Here is a 17,512-nt window from a genome sequence, read left to right as displayed (position 1 = left end):
AAACTTATTGAAATTCGAGCTTGATAAATTATTGTTCTGTCCCTCAAAAAATACTTTAATCAAGATTTTTAATATAATCAAATTATATCAACTCAAATATAGACTCGGCGTCTTAGATAATAGTGTGATCCCCACATACTTGAAAGTAATTTTAGTATGTCCAGAGTCTATAGTATTTGGTCCGGCTATAAGTTTTGGAAACAAAGAAAATAGCAGTAGCATTGAATTTGATTTGGCTATACATTAAAGAGTTGGTGGTACGGTGGAATCTGTTCAAATGGAAAAGACATTGTTTGTGTGATGATTTTGATAAAGTTTGTATCTTGTGTTCCTTTTAAGGAAATCGTTTATAAATTTTCTTTGATATTTAGAGAATGTGTTTTGGGTGGCTCAGCTTGGTGGTATTAAAAGGCAACCCATTCAAGAAAATACTGCTATCAAATATCATATGTTAGTGTAACTGATAAAGTATTTTTAATAAGGTTACTTTTGGGAAGGAATATCTGGACTTTAGAAATAGATAAAAATTGTACTACGGTCATGTTTGTTTGACATGGTAATACGAGCATATTTATATGAATATCCTCATATCTCTATTATTTAGTTAGTTATTTAAGATTTTTTTTTTCCTTTAGTTAGGGTGTTTAAAATTATAAATAGGAGACATTGTTATTCCTTTGATTATTCAAGGATATCAATTATCTATTTTTCCTTTTACGTTTTTCTTCACTTTATTTCAATATCAATTCTCGGTTGATCGACGAACTTTGCTTCCGCGACTTCCTTTCTGTGTACTACGTTCTTGTTGAGGGGTTTACCCTTTACAATTAGTGCTTTCATCGCGACCCCATCCTCCATCCATGAGTTCCAACGAGGATATCATTGTGTCTTCCCTATGTGACCGGATAATGGTCGCCTGCAACAGATTAAACAAGAGGTTGGACGTGATTGACGAACAAAACCCGCCAACTGAAGCATATGGACAACAGCCCTATGCAAGCTTCGATTCGTTCGTTCAACAGCCACGACAACACAATTACATGGAGTGGCAGCAACTGCCCATCCAACAATCGTAGGAGTTGTATCCACACGATCCGGGACTGCCGAATGGTGTCCGCACTCTAGTTCAGCGGTCTATTCACCCCTTACCTCCAACAGGGAGACTAGAATTGGCAGTCATCGTTGCATCCGAACGATCGTTGAGGAGTTGATACATTCAGTATTTGATTATTTAGTTGCATTATTTAGTTAGATAAATTAGGGATTTGCATATCTTTTTCATATATTGGTTTATTTGTTCATCAAGTTAGTATCATATTATAAATAGGGCTATTGTTATATTTGGGGTAATAGTAGATGCACAAAAATATTGCGGTCTAATATAATATTAGTGGACGAAATTACATTTGGCATCAGTAGTCTAGCGGTAGAAAGCTTCTTTGCCTCAGCCACAGTCCTGCTGGTTGATCCCTTGTCATAACAACTTATTTGCCTCAGCCAAAGTCCTGCTGGTTGATCCCTTGTCATAACAATTTTTATATTATGTGTTTTAACTTTTGTTAATTTCATTGGCCCATCACGATATTTCATTCATACCCAATTATCCTTTTCAATTCATTTTTTTCTTTTTTTATATTGATAAGTATTCATATAGCTAAATTATTGATAAATGTAACTTCTTTAATTTTTTTTATTTCTTTATAGTATTTTGTTTCATTACTTTGTTTTTAACAGATATTTATGTAGCTCTTATTTAATAAACAGTAAAGTTTATATGATTTCATACTTTTTAAACAAAATATGAAGAAAAAATAAATTATGATCTGATTACAGAATCTATCGTCTATAATGGATGAATTCAATTTGAATTAATTGTTTAAGAATATTTTATTTTTGAAGTAAACTGATCGGCACTTAAAAATTATTTTTTTTAAAAGATAACACACTGCAAAAGTTGAAGTAAATTTCCCAGAATACATAAATTTAAGAACATTCATTTAAAACAAAACCAAGATAACATAAACTAAATTATTCATAATATAAAGAACCTTCTTTTTAAATAGCAGTAGAAATCATCCAAGTAATAACAGTAGAAAAATAATTTATTTTTATTTACGACGAAAGGTTTAATGAAAACAAAATAAAGATAAAGATTCTAATTCAGAAAAATGACAAAGAGAACAAAATGGCTTATTCGAATATTGAAGCTCTATGTCGTTGTAATTATTTTCGTACCCTCATATCAATAATTCTGGATCCGCTCCTGCTTTGGTAATCAATCAATGAAATAATATAGTTTGTCTTTTATCTTTATTTTTCTATCCCATCTCTGCCGATTGTTCGTCGAGGCATAAGCTTCCTCGCGACTTTCTTCTACCGTTCGTCTTGATAAGGGGTTTAGGGAGAACTGGTGCTTTCACCTTGTTCTCATCCTCTCATCTTCGTTCATGGCCAAAGTCTATCTCGGAATAGGGAGACCAGAGCACCACGATAGCGACACACACCCCGGAGATATCGCAAGCATCCGAAGGCTTGCAACTGAATTCAACAGCCGCAACGTTGGAATATATTCTCGCTTGGCTCGCCCAATTCGAGACCCGATTGGTTGAGCATGAGCGCAGGGCAGTAGCCACGCTCCCCCCGTTGCGCCCAGAACCTGACCCCCCCCCGCGCTACCACCCTAATTTATGTTGGGATCCGCCACATCGTGCCGTATGACTCTCTGTAGCCACGCCCACCTACGTGCTGGGATCCGCCCGGAAATCGCAATCATCAAGAACCGTTGTCTACTTTCCACAGGCACTCGGCGTATGATCAGCTGCAGCCCCATCATTCTTGCCCAAACTTCTGCTGGTATCCACCGCCCCAACACTCGCCGTATGATCACCGGCTGGCCCATTATCCACCGTCACCACGGCCGATGCGTTGTTGGGAACCTTATCAGATCATTAGCTCTGAAATCATTGGAGAGGTGTTTGTGGTGAAAAAGAAGAAGAGGAAGAGGATTTAAGGGATGGAGGGAAGATGGTAGATGAAGAATTTTGTTATGAAATCGAATTGATTCCCAACAGCCATTCTTCCAGCCTTGATCAAGAAACGACTGCTCATCAAAAAATGGAAAAAAATGATTCCTTGAACGAGATGGATAGTGTTCTTGATGAGATTGAAGAATCAAAATCATCTCTATTAGATGATAATCATGAAAGTACGGCACTAAAAAAGGGACTTGGATCACGCACGCTCTTAGATCAAAGTGTTTTCAAAGTGTTGGTGAGGGAGCAACAAGCTACTAGACGCGAAATGGATGAACTGGAGGAGCAGATTGCAAAAGAAAAAGTAGTTAGGAAGACGAATGAGCAAATGATGGGTGAAAAATGCATTGTTAGGAAGTTGAAGAGGCATCCAGAGAGGAGGTTGGAACGAATTCTAGAATCCTTGTTGGTAATCACATTTGATCCAGGAGGGGAAATTTCAAAGCGCTTGCTATCATCGACTATTTTCGTTGTTTCGTGGTTTCCACCTTGAGGGCAAGGTGGATTTCAACTGTTGAGGAATTGATATGTTCGATATTTTATTATTTAGTTTCATTATTTAGTTAGATAAATTAGGAATTAGCATATCTTTTTCATATATTGGTTTTCTTGTTCATTATATTGGTACTAGTGTACCACTCGTGCAAGTCATTAATTTATAGATTTGTCTAAATTTTAAAAAATTTAGCAATACCCACCTGCTATAAAGAAATTAATATAAACAAATATGTATTTAATCTTATACAAAATAATAGTAATAAATTTAACAAATTTATAAAAAAAAAAAAACGAAACACCTAACCGCATTGAAAATACAACAAATAATAATCCAGGAATTATATGAAAACACCTCCTTTCCTTGAGTATTGCTCTGAACCTTTCATGTAAAATTCGCGGCAAAGTTATTCGAATTCTAATGCCCTAAGAAAAAAAGTTTGTAATTAATGATTTCATATAATTTGCATATAAATTTAAAACGATGCACAAAACAATACCGCTAGCAACATATTGCACGATCATGAAAAATACACTCTAAACGATGATATTGGTTTTGGCTCCATGAATGGTAGCTTTATATATATGAATGCAATGATTTTTTATAACCGAATAAATTGAGGAAACTCCAATATTGAGCAAGGTATGGAATGGTTCCATGGTGTCAACCTTTCTTCCTAGTAAGAACAAAAATATCAAGCTTGGTTTTACTATATAAGATAAGTAGGTATGTGTGGAAAGTAAGCCTCCAAATGTCATATTTATAGGAAAAAAAATAACCATAAGACTCTATAAAAACCTTTCACATTCGTCATTTAGGATAAAATTATAATAATCAATTGTATATTAATTAATCATTTTGGAATCAATTTGATCACATTAAGAAATCATTAATCACATGAATTCGTTTACAATAATATATGTATGTTTATATGAAACATAGGAGTATACTATAATTATTGACATATAATTTCCACAACAATGAAACCGTCGATCACACACAAATATTAATACATAATTAGTATACTTTCTCACAATTAATTCATAATTAATTAGCTATGGTGCAGTAGCATTCACTCTCATAATTAATTAGTATTAATTAATTAGCATGGCCTCAATATCTAGTTAAATTAGCCAACCGTTTGATAAAAAACGCTTAGAATATTTAGATAGTCAAATTATTACACTTATTATATAGTTATAGATTTTGAGTAATTGCAATAGTATTCAAAACTTATAAATATTCAAGATTATATCCAAAACTCGCTTTTTATATTAATATAGATATAGATTAATATTATAAATAGTACTATTGTTATATTTGGGAATCAATAAATGAAATAATAGTTTTTCTTTCATCTTTATTTTTCTATATCACATCTCTGTCGATTGTTCGTCGAGGCATAAGCTTCCTCGTGACTTTCTTCTACCGTCCATCTTGATAAGGGGTTAAACCCTTATCACATAGATCGTGTCTTGGGATGATAATCTGATTCCCAAATATTAAATTCCAGTGTTTGATTAAAAAGTGGAAAGTAATCTGATTTTTAATTATTAAATTATCTTGTTGGGTGAAATTATATGAAAATAAGAAAAGGAATCTAATTCCTAAACACAAGGAAAGTTATAATTTTAGGATTCTTTTTCCCTATTTCAACCCAGGTATTTTTTTCTCCAATCTAGGATTTTAAAAACATACGCTGTTCTCTTCTCTTGTGTTCTCTTTTTCTTCTCCTCGTTCTCTTTTATTTTCTTTCTCCAGTTTCATCTCTGCAATTTTCAACGAATCTGTATTCTACATACTATTATGATATTTATGTAAATCGTTGTTCGTTTTCAATTTGCTTTTGAAACCGATACATATTTGTAAAAAGAGGAAAATTTCTAATTCACATAGGTCATAATTGGCATTGGGGCTTCCGTGACGATTATTAATGAGGAATCGCTCATTCAAAATCTATGACTCTGTCAAGATATATTTGTGTGCTTTTTTCCATTGAGGTGTGAAGGTGTGGTTTGCGGGATTCAATGTGTCAAATTGATAAAATTCGATTTGGATGATTTAAACGAGGAGTTTGTTTTTGGACGCTTGATTACATAAAATTTTTAATATTCCTTCCGTCCATAAAAATATGGGTAACGGATATGACATGAGAATTAAGATAAAATTGGTAGAGTAAGAGAGAATGAAAGAATTGTATGGTAAAGTAAGAGAGATGATGAGAATGGTATTTAAAGTGGTGTTAGTGGATAGTGGAACCTACATTATTAAATTAATACTTCCTCCGTCCGCCATTAGGAGTCTCACTTTAACTATTTATTATATTTTCATAAAACGAGTGCGCAAAATGACCGGGACTCCTAATGGCGGACAAAGAGAGTATAACATTCCAAAAATGGAATGAACATATTTTTATGGGACGGACGAAAATGGAAAGTGCACATATTTTTATGAGACGAAGGGAGTATAAGAATCCTCACACATTTCCAAACACAGTTATTATATAATTGGGAATCATATTTCTTAGAATCTAAATACTAAGGCATCATCAATTTTAAAAATCATAATCCCAAAGAATCATAATCAAAGGAATATTTTTCCTAGGGGTGAGAAAAAAACCGAAAACCGAATATCCGAACTGAACCAAATCGAAAATTTAAAATTCGGTTCGGTTTTAAAATTATGAAAATTTTGGTTTTTCAATTCGGTTCGGTTCGACTGGGAAAAAAACCGAATTTTATTTTAATAATATTAGTATATATGTTTATACTACCATTTCTAGCCAATCATTTGTACACGTGGACGAATAATAAGCTGTCACGTGGCAAAAAAAATAAAAAAGTTCAAAAAACTCGGCCATCAATTTATTGCTCTTTATACAACAATTTTTCTTGTCCAGCAATATCCAACACGCTATACAACAATCTATAGATTGTTTTGTAGTGTTTGTAATATTGTTGTATATATGGTGTCACGGTGTCGCTTTAAGAAGTGTTGTCATTTTAACACAAACCTATATAATTTCGTCTCCCCTATTTCCCCCCATTTCCAAACCCTAGCTGCTACTCCAAGCCACCAGAAATCAACCCAACCTTCGATTTTCGCCGTTAAATCAACGTTCCGCCGCCGTTTCGCAGTTGAAGACTCAATCCCTTCGCGCGCGGCCGTCAATTTCCAGTCGACAACAAGGTAGGTGTTAAAAGTTCCAATTTTTGGTTAATGGACACTTTGAATCGCCGATTTTCACAAACCTTGGATTGATTTTTCACGATTTTCACAAATCGTCTGTTTATTTTTCCGTAAATCATGAAATTGCCGTCGTTTTTGTCAAGGTTTTGTCCATTGTTGAAGTTTGTAGTTAATTACTGCTTTATAATTGTGATATGGTGGGTTTTGTAGATTGTTATTTTTAATTGATTGTTGGTTTGTCTGACAGAACAACCATGATGAAAAGAGGCAGACAATCTAATACCCAAAACACCCAAAATGCAGGTGAGCAATCTCATGTCTTTTCCATTTGTAGTTTTCAAGAAGTTATACCTTATTCAAGCTAGTTGTTTATTAATTTGTGTGTTAAGCTATTGGAATTGTGTCCCTTGAATTTGTGCATTATTTGTTGGTTTTTGTACATTATATAACACTCTGTTGCATTTTGCCATTTGTAAGCATCGAGTGGTTGTTCATTATAGTAGAATGTGGTGTATATGATGAGTTTGTGTCAAGTTACATAGATTGGTTCACTTGAATTTGGGCATTATTTATTGGTTTTTGTACATTATATAGCACTTTGTTGTTCATTATTGTACGTTGTGATAAAATACCTGAAAATGAGTGAAACTTGTATTCATATGTGCATTATTTGCTGCTATTTGTACATTACTGTAGACAGTGGTATACATTATGTTTTGTGGTTTTAAAAAAAATCGATTGATTGTTGATTGAATGTTATATTCATATGTGCATTATTTGCTTCCATTTGTACATTATACAGCGAGCAGTGTGCATTGTATAATATTAATTAAATACATTATTGATTTTTTAAGTTCCGGGAGATTGGCTTAGCAAAGGGCCGAGACGAGTACCTCTCATGAAGACGCAGAGAAAAGTAAGCCGAGGGGGAAGAAAGTCGACCATCTCTACTGTCGACGGACCACAACCGAGTTCCTGGACTGTTTAAAAACCTAACTCCACAGCAGAAGGAAGCCGTCCATGAACTGGGTTTTGGAGCTTTTGTCTTTCTTGTTCAGGAGGTGTCCAACTGATTTGAAATAGATTTGTAGGATATTTTGTCTAGATTTATGACGATGTAAAGCAATTGGGATGGTTTGAATTCAATTTCCTTTCAACATTATTATGTTCAATCTGTACATTATTTAATTTCCTTTCAACATTATTCTCTTCAATATGTACATTATTCACTGATCCGAATGTACATTATTAGATACTATTGGTACATTATTTATCGTACCAAATCTTAAACGCATTAAAAAAAAAAATTAATTCATGTTGTGGTGCTATAACCTAGCCCCATGTGTTGCTAAACTCAAGGGGGAAGATTCAAACTCTCTGCCCTTTGTGATGGTTCCATTTGTGAGTGGGTACTACAACCTAGCCCTATGGATTGCTAAACCTAAAGGGCATGAATTCAATTTCTTTTTAACATTATTCTCTCCAATTTGTACATTATTCATTTATCCGAATGTACATTATTAGATACTATTGGTACATTATTTACCGTACCAAATCTTAAACGCATTAAAAAAATGAAATTTAATTCGTGTGGTGGTGCTATAACCTAGCCTAATGAGTTGCTAAACCCAAGGAAAATTATTCAAGCTCTCTGCCATTTGTGATGGTTCCGTTTGTGAGTGGGTACTACAACCTAGCCTCATGGATTGCTAAACCCAAAGGGCGTGAATTCAACTCTCACCAAACATTAAATACTTACACAAGTACATCATTAGTATTACACATGTACATTAAAGGCCACTTGGCTTACATTATTTAGTTCTACTTAGCCTAAACATTTATTCCCTGAAACACGTACATAATTCAAAAATGAATTTTGATGTATGGGTTAGTAATATGCCCTGGCCCTATGGATTGCTAAACCCTATGGAATGGATGTAACTCCCTTCCCGTAGTCAAGATTTTGTTAGTGAGTCGGTACTATACCTTAGCCCCATGGATTGCTAAACCCTTTGGGGAATGGATTTAACTTCTGTCACACATTAAACCCATTGTAATATACATTATGCAAAGACGGCGTATACATTATACAACTATAATCGTACATTAATACAATCTACATTATACACTTAATATAGTACATTATTTGTCGAAAATTTACAAACTATAACTTACGAAAACAAAACACGAAAATCTGTAAATCAATAAACGAATTAATTAAATTACTTTCTTATTGTTGAAAAAACGAAACCGATTGAGTAATACTTCCAGAATTCGGGTTTAGGCGAGAAACTACACCACCAGACGTGTTCAACGTAGAAAATCGAGTCAGTTATATGAGAGAAGAAATAAAATTATGAAGGAATACGAAATAAAAACATACTAAAAAATCTTCGTCCATTGTTGAAGAAATCGAAATCAATGAACGGGTGCTCGAAATTATTGACAATTACGATAAAAAATAATGAGCCGAAAGTTTAGGGAGAATGACTTCAATGACGATTGTCTTCAACGAAGAAAAAAGGATGAAGTTTAGGGAGAGTAGAAATATTGTAGAGTGATATTGTGAAACAAAAACCGTAGAGAAGAAAGATTGTAACGTGATATTTGATAGAGATAATCAAGGAAGTTACCATAACCAACTCATTTAAGAATACCAAAATTGGTCTTTTCGAATTTTTAATGTAATTTAATTAAATACAAGTGGCATTATTTTTTGCCATCAGATCTTGAATATGGATGGTGGAGATTGAGAAGAAAAAAGAACAAAAGATGGAAAAAGGATGTGAATACATTCCTATAGGGGAGTGATCAATTGCTAACTAATTAGCAATTCCAAACTAAGACTAAATCTTAGCCATTAGATTAGAAGATCTAGTGGTTGAAATAATGCCACATGGATTATATTTTTAATTAAGAAAATTAATAAATAAAATTAGAGGGTATTAATGTCAATTCCCTCTCATTAAAATCATCTTAAAACTTTAAATTTACGTAACTCTCTTGATTTAAATTATTTTTTCGCAAAAAATATATCAAATTAAAGATAATTTATATGGATTCCAACGAGATCTCAATTGCATATGTTCCGACGACATTCAGATGATGAAATTTGATATTTTTTATTTTAGTTTTCGTAAATGTTGATAACCAGATTTTTATCAACAAATACATCAAAAAATCTCAATAAAACCATGTAAAAATCTCAATAAATATGTGTTGATATTTTCTTGTACTAGTGTTGATATTCTTATGTCATATTGTTGATATTTGTAATACACTATATTGATATAAAAATCATTTATGAAAATTATCATATGATAACATTATGACGATATTACCCTTTCGTTGATATTTTGTCTACTATTTATTGAGATTCGTAAGATTTAATCTAATCCACTCATTTTAAAATCTAAGGGTGGAGATTTGGTCTTGATTTTAGATTAGGTTGCTATAAGCATTAGAATATGACCCCATTCCTATATATATATATATATATATATATATAGGATTGTGTTAAAATGACAACACCTCTTAAAGTAACACCATACCACCATTCCTAGCCAATCATTTGTACATGTGGACGAATAATAAGCTGCCATGTGGCAATCATAAAAATTGCTCAAGGGTAATTTTTCACGGACTGCAATATCCAATACACTAGGCTGCAACTTTTCCCGAGCTGCAATATCCAATACGCTAGACTGCAATCTATAGCGTTTATGCTATTGCAGTCTAGCATATATAATATTGCAGTCTAGCGTGGTGTCACATTGTCATTTTAAGAGTGTTGTCATTTTAACGCACCCTAGAGTCACATTATCCACAAATCCACTCTTAAAGACCGAACCACCGAACCCTATCAAATTAGGGGGCTTTTAGATCTAGTTTTTTATGGATATGATACATAAATTTATAAATTATTTTCGCCTTCATCACGAGCCTATTTTAATTCATCCGAAGGTAAATAAGTCATACTAACATGCTACGAAGATTTAACTTCGTTCCAGAATATATTACTTCATTCTAGTAGGTTTTTACTTCATTCTAGTAGGTTTTTACTTCATTCCAGTAGGTTTTTACTTCATTCCAGTACGTAAATGTGGTTTCGCCGTCGCGTGCCGTTCTTTCTCTCTACAATATCTATCACCACCGCCATAGCGCTAATATGGTTTAATAATCACATGGAATAATGTAATAAATTATTGGAATGAAGTATGTGTAGAAGCATTTGAAGTCCTACTGGAATGAAGTAAAAATCTTATCCAATGAAGTAATAATGTTTTTGAATGAAGTAATAAACTCACTTGAATAAATTGCATTTTTAAATGTTAATCAAGCAAAAACCCACGTCAATGAATTTGAATGAAGCATATGTTGAATCATTTCAAAACCTACTTGAAGCAAGTAAAAACATGTTGTAGTTTCAAGGTATTACGTACGGAATGAAGTAATAAACCTATACAATGAAGTAAAATGGGCTTGTAATGAAGCCGAAAAAATTTTCACAGCAGCACATCTCATCAAAAAAACTAGATCTAATGGCCCAGATTTGGTCTCTAGTTCGGTCTTTAAAATTGGTTCGACATTGATCACAACTCTCTCTCTCTCTCTCTCTCTCTATATATATATATATATAGGGGACTGATCATTTGCTAACTAATTAGCAATCCCAAACTAAGACTAAATCTTAGCCATTAAATTAGAAGATTTAGTGGTTGAAATAATGCCACATGGATTATATTTTTAATTAAGAAAATTAATAAATAAAATTAGAGGGTATTAATGTCAATTCTCTCTCATTAAAATCATCTTAAAACTTTAAATTTACGTAACTCTCTCGATTTAAATTATTTTTTTCTAAAATTTATATCAAATTAAAGATAATTTTATAAGGATTCCAACGAGATCTTAATTGCATATGTTCCGACGACGTTCGGATGGTGAAATTTAATATTTTTTATTTTAGTTTTCGTAAATGTTGATAACCAGATTTTTATCAACAAATACATAAAAAAATCTCAATAAAACCATGTAAAAATCTCAATAAATATGTGTTGATATTTTCTTGTACTAGTAATGATATTCTTATGTCATATTGTTGATATTTGTAATACACTATATTGATATAAAAAAACATTCACGAAAATTATCATATGATAATATAATGACGATATTACCCTTTTGTTGATATTTTGTCTACTATTTATTGAGATTCGTAAGATTTAATCTCATCCACTCATTTTAAAATCTAAGGTTGAAGATTTTGTCTTGAAAAGGATTAGGATGCTATAAGCATTAGAATATGACCATATATATATATGGTCATATCGTCATAGGGGTGCGATCATATCATAACTCATATTTATGTGATAACCTAATAACCCTATCATTTTATGGGTCAAAAGTATCATTTTTACTAAAAATGATATTTATACACGATAAAATGATATTTTTTCAACATGCATAAAATGATACTTTTATTCCATAAAATGATATTCTGTTCCATAAAATGATATTTTTCGTCCATAAAATGAGGGTTATTAGGTTATCACCATAAATATGGGTTATGATATGATCACATCCCTATATATATATATATATATATATATATATATATATATATATATAGGGGAGTGATCAATTGCTAACTCATCATTTAATTGCTAACTACAACTAATTTAAGGCCACATAATTTTAAAAAACGTGTGGTCTACAATTTGCCACGTGTAATTTTCATTTTTATTAATTAAATCAAAAAAAATTAAAAAAAAACGCCAAATTAGGGTTTTGGATGAAAATGTCAATATAGTGTTTCGAAAATATCAACACAATGCTTTGAGAATGTCAACACAAATTTAGGATTGACATTGTATATGCTTTATATTGACATATTATCTTAGCTGTATTGACATTAGCCTGTGTACGAAAAATACGAAAATTCTAGATTTTTTTTTCAAATTTTGACGTCGGAACATATGCATGTAGTATATCGTTGGAATCCTTATAAAATTATCTTTAATTTGATATATGTTATATGAATTTAAAGTTTTGAGATTTCTTTTAAAAGTTAGTTATAACTAACTTGACATTAATACCCCTATTGATATTTTTTGGAATTAATCCTATGACCTTATTGACGTTTTTTGTTGATCGTATTGACATTTCGTGATTGATGATCTAGGCCTTTAATTTGAATATCTAATGGCTATTATTGAGTTGTAGTTAGCAATTAAACATTGAGTTAACAATATAACACTCCCCTATATATATATATATATATATAGGGATGTACTAAGATGACAACCCTCTTTATTGTAACACCATACCACCATTTTAGGCCATTGGATCTGAAAATCGTGTGCTTGTCATGCTGCCACGTGTAAAAACACGGAGGGGTAAAATAGGAAATTTCTAATTTTACGTTACCAGATTGCAGTGTTGTTCATTGAATATTGCAGTCTTACCACAACAATATTGCAGTTTACCACGATTGCAATATCTAATACGAGTAGACTGCAATATCTAATACAGTAGACTGCAAACCCGTGTTTTTTCACGAAACTTAATCCTAGCCGTCCATAGATGAGATCTAACGGACTATATTGGTGGTATGGTGTTATCCTATCTATGGTGGCACCATAGTGCACCCCTATATATATATACATATATATATATAGGGATTTGTTAAAATGACAACCCATCTTAATATATATATATATATATATATATATATATATGTGGGGATCTGTTAAAATGACAACTCATCTTAAAATAACACCATATCATTATTCTTAGCCAATCATTTAATATACGTGGACGATAATCAGTTACCATGTGGCAATCATAAAAAATTCGCAAGGATAAATTTACGCGGACTGCAACATCCAATACTTTAGACTACAATATCCAACACTCTAGACTGCAAGATGACGCGGCCTGCAATATCCAATACGCTAGACTGCAATCTATAGATTGTTGTAGATTGCTGTCTAGCGTTTATACTATTGCAGTCTAGCATATATAATATTGCAGTCTAGCATGGTGTCACAGTGTCATTTTAAAAGTGTTGTCATTTTAACGCACTCATATATATATATATAGGATTATATTCAATGTCGAACCAATTTTAATGACCGAACTAGAGAACAAATCTTGTCCACCCATTTTATAATCCTATGGTCATAATTAATTCTCTCAAATATGATTAAATATTGTCTACATGTATTATAATATATGCAAGTAACGTGTGGGGGGCTGTTTTTGTAATTGTAACTTTGGCTGTTATTTTTATTTCCTTGATTTCAGACACGTAAATATGGAAATGATTTTCACATGATTCTAATGCACTCTTCATTTGCAATTCAATCTGCAAAAATATTCAGACACATTAATATGGCAATGATATTCACACGATTCTAATCTACTCTTCATTTGCCATTTAATCTGCCAATATATCAGTTGCTTTGCACAGTTCAATCTCTCTATAATAACTAAATATCCAATTCCATTCATTTGTAATCTTCAACTATCGTCTATCTACTTCTTCGTGTTATTTGGTTGTATGGATTGTTCAAACAGCTTTACGCCTGGAACGGCCTTTACCAGTACATCAATGGACGATTCGAGCAACCCTTTTCACTCAACTGAATTTTCTCCCGAAGCAGCAAACATACGTGGAACTACTTCCACAGAAAATATTGACGACAATCATGGGTCAATATTCGACGAGTTACAATCTCCGGTTGGCAGCTCACTTTTTGATTCTGACTCCGAATCATCCGAGGATGACGAATTAGAGCCAGGTAGTTGGAATATTTCTCCTTTTTATCGCAGTGAATATTTCTCGCATAGAATATCTTGATGTATTATTTTGATCGTAGGTATGAAATATATTTCAAACCGGATGAAATAAATTGCATACTGACTGTACTTTTTTTTTATCCCAGTGTCATACATCCCTGAATGTCCTTCCCAAATGAAGCCACACATTGGCCAGGTTTTTCATACCCTGGATGATGCTATTGTCTTCTACAATAAATATGCACAGAACGTAGGGTTTGACACCCGTAAACATGGATCTAAAAGGGTTGGAGATCTGGTTACATGGCTATACGTTGTGTGTAGTAGAGAAGGTGAGAAGCGAGTGAACCATAAACAGCCTGAGGCTAAACGTAGACGTTCCTCTAGAAAGTGTCTTTGTAAGGCTAAAGTTGCTTTTAAGTTTTGTAAGGGTACTGGTTATGTTGTTAAACAGTTTGAAGAGAGACATAATCACGATATGGTTCAATTACGTCATAAGCGATTTATGAGGCTCAATCGCAATATCGACCTAGTTCATCAGAAATTCATAGCAGATTGCGCAAGTGCAAATATCGGTCCCACGCTGACTTTTAGTCTGCTTAGCGAGGTCTTAGGTGGTTTGGATTACGTCGGATGCACCATTGTCGAGGTTCGCAACTATAGGCGTGATCTAAGAGCATATGTGGATGGTGCTGATGTGCAAATGGTATTGAATGATATGAAGCGGAAGAAGGAGATATGTTCGTCGTTCTCCTACGACTTTGAGGTAAACTCTAAGGGCAGGCTTACACGTCTGTTCTGGTGTGATCCTATTGCCAAGCACAATTACCATTTGTATGGTGACATTGTGTCTTTCGACACAACCTACTCAACAAATAGGTACTACCAATAAGTAGTCACTTTTTAGATTGCTCCATCTTTTTGCTTATTTATGTCAATATGCATTAAACATCGTGTCATCCTTATTGTGTGTGTTTTTGTTAAATGATGAATTGTTTATATTCCAGGTGATTTAACATAATTACTTCTGTCCACTATGATATGTGTGTTGAAACATATTTAGAAGCTTTTTTGTGGTGTACCTTATTATTTTTTTAAGTAGTTTTTGTTGATGTCATTGTGAACTGATTTCATCCATATGTGATGGAATGTAGGTATTGTATGATTTTTGCACCATTCACGGGCAAAGACAATCGTGGCAGACCCGTTACATTTGGTGTTGGATTGTTATCGAAAGAGAATGCTCCTTCATTCGAATGGTTGTTCGAAAGGTTCATTAAATGCATGGGCGCTGCTCCCAAATTGATCATTACTGATCAGGATTTGGGAATGAAGGTGGCTGTCGATAGTGTTCTAGTTGATACAAGACATCGATGGTGCATGTGGCACATCATGTTTAAGGTCGTTGAAAAATTGCCCAAGAATCAATTCCACAATGAGGATTTGAAGAAGGAGTTAAATAAATGTGTGTGGTCTGAGTTGATAGAGCCTGAAGAGTTCGAAGAAACCTGGCACAAAATTATGGAAAAATACGGTCTTACAAATAACGAGTGGTTTTCGACAATGTTTGCCAATCGAAAATTTTGGGTATGTCAACAGCATAAAACTGTTTTTATTTCCTCGTAATACTATGCTGTACAAATTTTGCTTAAGTATGGACTATTTTGAGGTAAGAATGAATCTATTTACATATGCGATGATTATACAGGTTCCAGCATACTTCAGGGATTTTCCAATGAGTTCATTGATTAAGACCACCTCTGTATCCGAGTCTCAGAACAGTTTCTTCAAGAGGTACACCAAGTCTCGCTGTAATCTAGTCGAGTTTCTTATGAATTACAACAATGCATTGGCTTCCCAACGCAGCAATAGCAACAGGTTTGAATATCATGACTCCAACACTACCCCAATGTTGAAAACAAATTCTCCACTTGAGAGACATGCGTCAACAATCTATAGTGACGGTGGGTTTAAGGCAATTCAGGAAGAGATTGAGGAAGCAATTGATATTTGCACCATGGTAAAGACTTCAATCGAGGATGACACTGAAATATATGTGATCAATGACAAGTTCTCTAAGGACTGGTCCGTGTCTTATTCCGTCTCTAGCGATTCATATGCATGTGGGTGTAAACTATTACAGAGACTTGGACTCGTATGCAGCCACATTTTTTGGTTCTTACGAAACAAAAAATTGAAGTTGGTTCCCGATCACTTACATGGAGGACGTTGGTTGAAGTCTAATTTTGTCAAGCCTGTACATTGTGGTTTTGTTGACGATATTGAAACTGCTCTCATTGTCGATGAGGCAGCTCAGGAATGGAGGGATATGCATGGTGATTATTTTGAGGTTTCACAAACTATTAAGGGAAACATTGACCAAATTCGTGCATTTAGACAAATTATTGCTGAAGGGAAGAAAGCGATATTGGGCGAAGGACTTGTATTGTCTATCAGTGATAAGAGGCAAATGATTGAGAATTTCTATGGGTCTCAAGCCCCTAGCGAAATAGATGTCCATCCTCCTGACGTTGTCAAAACCAAGGGTTCAGGAAGACGGCCTCTTACACACCTTGAGCAAGCTATGAAGCTGAAGGCGAAGCCTGGTCGTAAATGTGCCGAATGCGGTGAGGTTGGTAATCATGATGCAAGAAATTGTAAAAAGATTAAGGAGAAGCAGAATAAAAAGTAGTTCCTTAAGTCTCTGTGTCTTGATGTAATGACTCAGTTTTTCAACTTTTTTATATTAAAATTATGTGAATCCCTTTTGACATTAGATGAATATGATTTAAGCAATGATGATTTTTTTTTTTTTGCTATGTTTTCATGATTTGAGGATGAACTTATCTAACGTCACAATGAATATTTTGTCGGACATAACGTTCTCTTTATGTAATTTTGTTTCTTGAAGTCTTATTTTGTCACATAAAATATTGTGATCATCTTGCAGTAAATTTAATTCATCGGATAACCATGTTTATGCACCCCTCAG

General features: G+C 33.4%; 1 protein-coding gene across 1 annotated transcript; it reads left to right on the top strand.

Moving 5' to 3' along the window:
• Positions 1-14,144: 14,144 nt before the first annotated feature.
• Positions 14,145-17,212, top strand: LOC125195302 (protein FAR1-RELATED SEQUENCE 5-like). Its single transcript, XM_048093474.1, has 4 exons — positions 14,145-14,522; positions 14,667-15,399; positions 15,675-16,107; positions 16,229-17,212. The coding sequence occupies exons 1-4, from the start codon at positions 14,282-14,284 to the stop codon at positions 17,210-17,212; spliced, it is 2,391 nt and encodes a 796-aa protein (XP_047949431.1). The 5' UTR covers positions 14,145-14,281.
• Positions 17,213-17,512: the final 300 nt, after the last annotated feature.

The sequence above is a fragment of the Salvia hispanica genome, chromosome 1 (assembly GCF_023119035.1).
Source record: "Salvia hispanica cultivar TCC Black 2014 chromosome 1, UniMelb_Shisp_WGS_1.0, whole genome shotgun sequence".
Taxonomy (NCBI): Eukaryota; Viridiplantae; Streptophyta; class Magnoliopsida; order Lamiales; family Lamiaceae; genus Salvia; species Salvia hispanica.
Note: the sequence above shows the minus strand (reverse complement) of the source record. Positions and strands in the feature narration are given on the sequence as shown.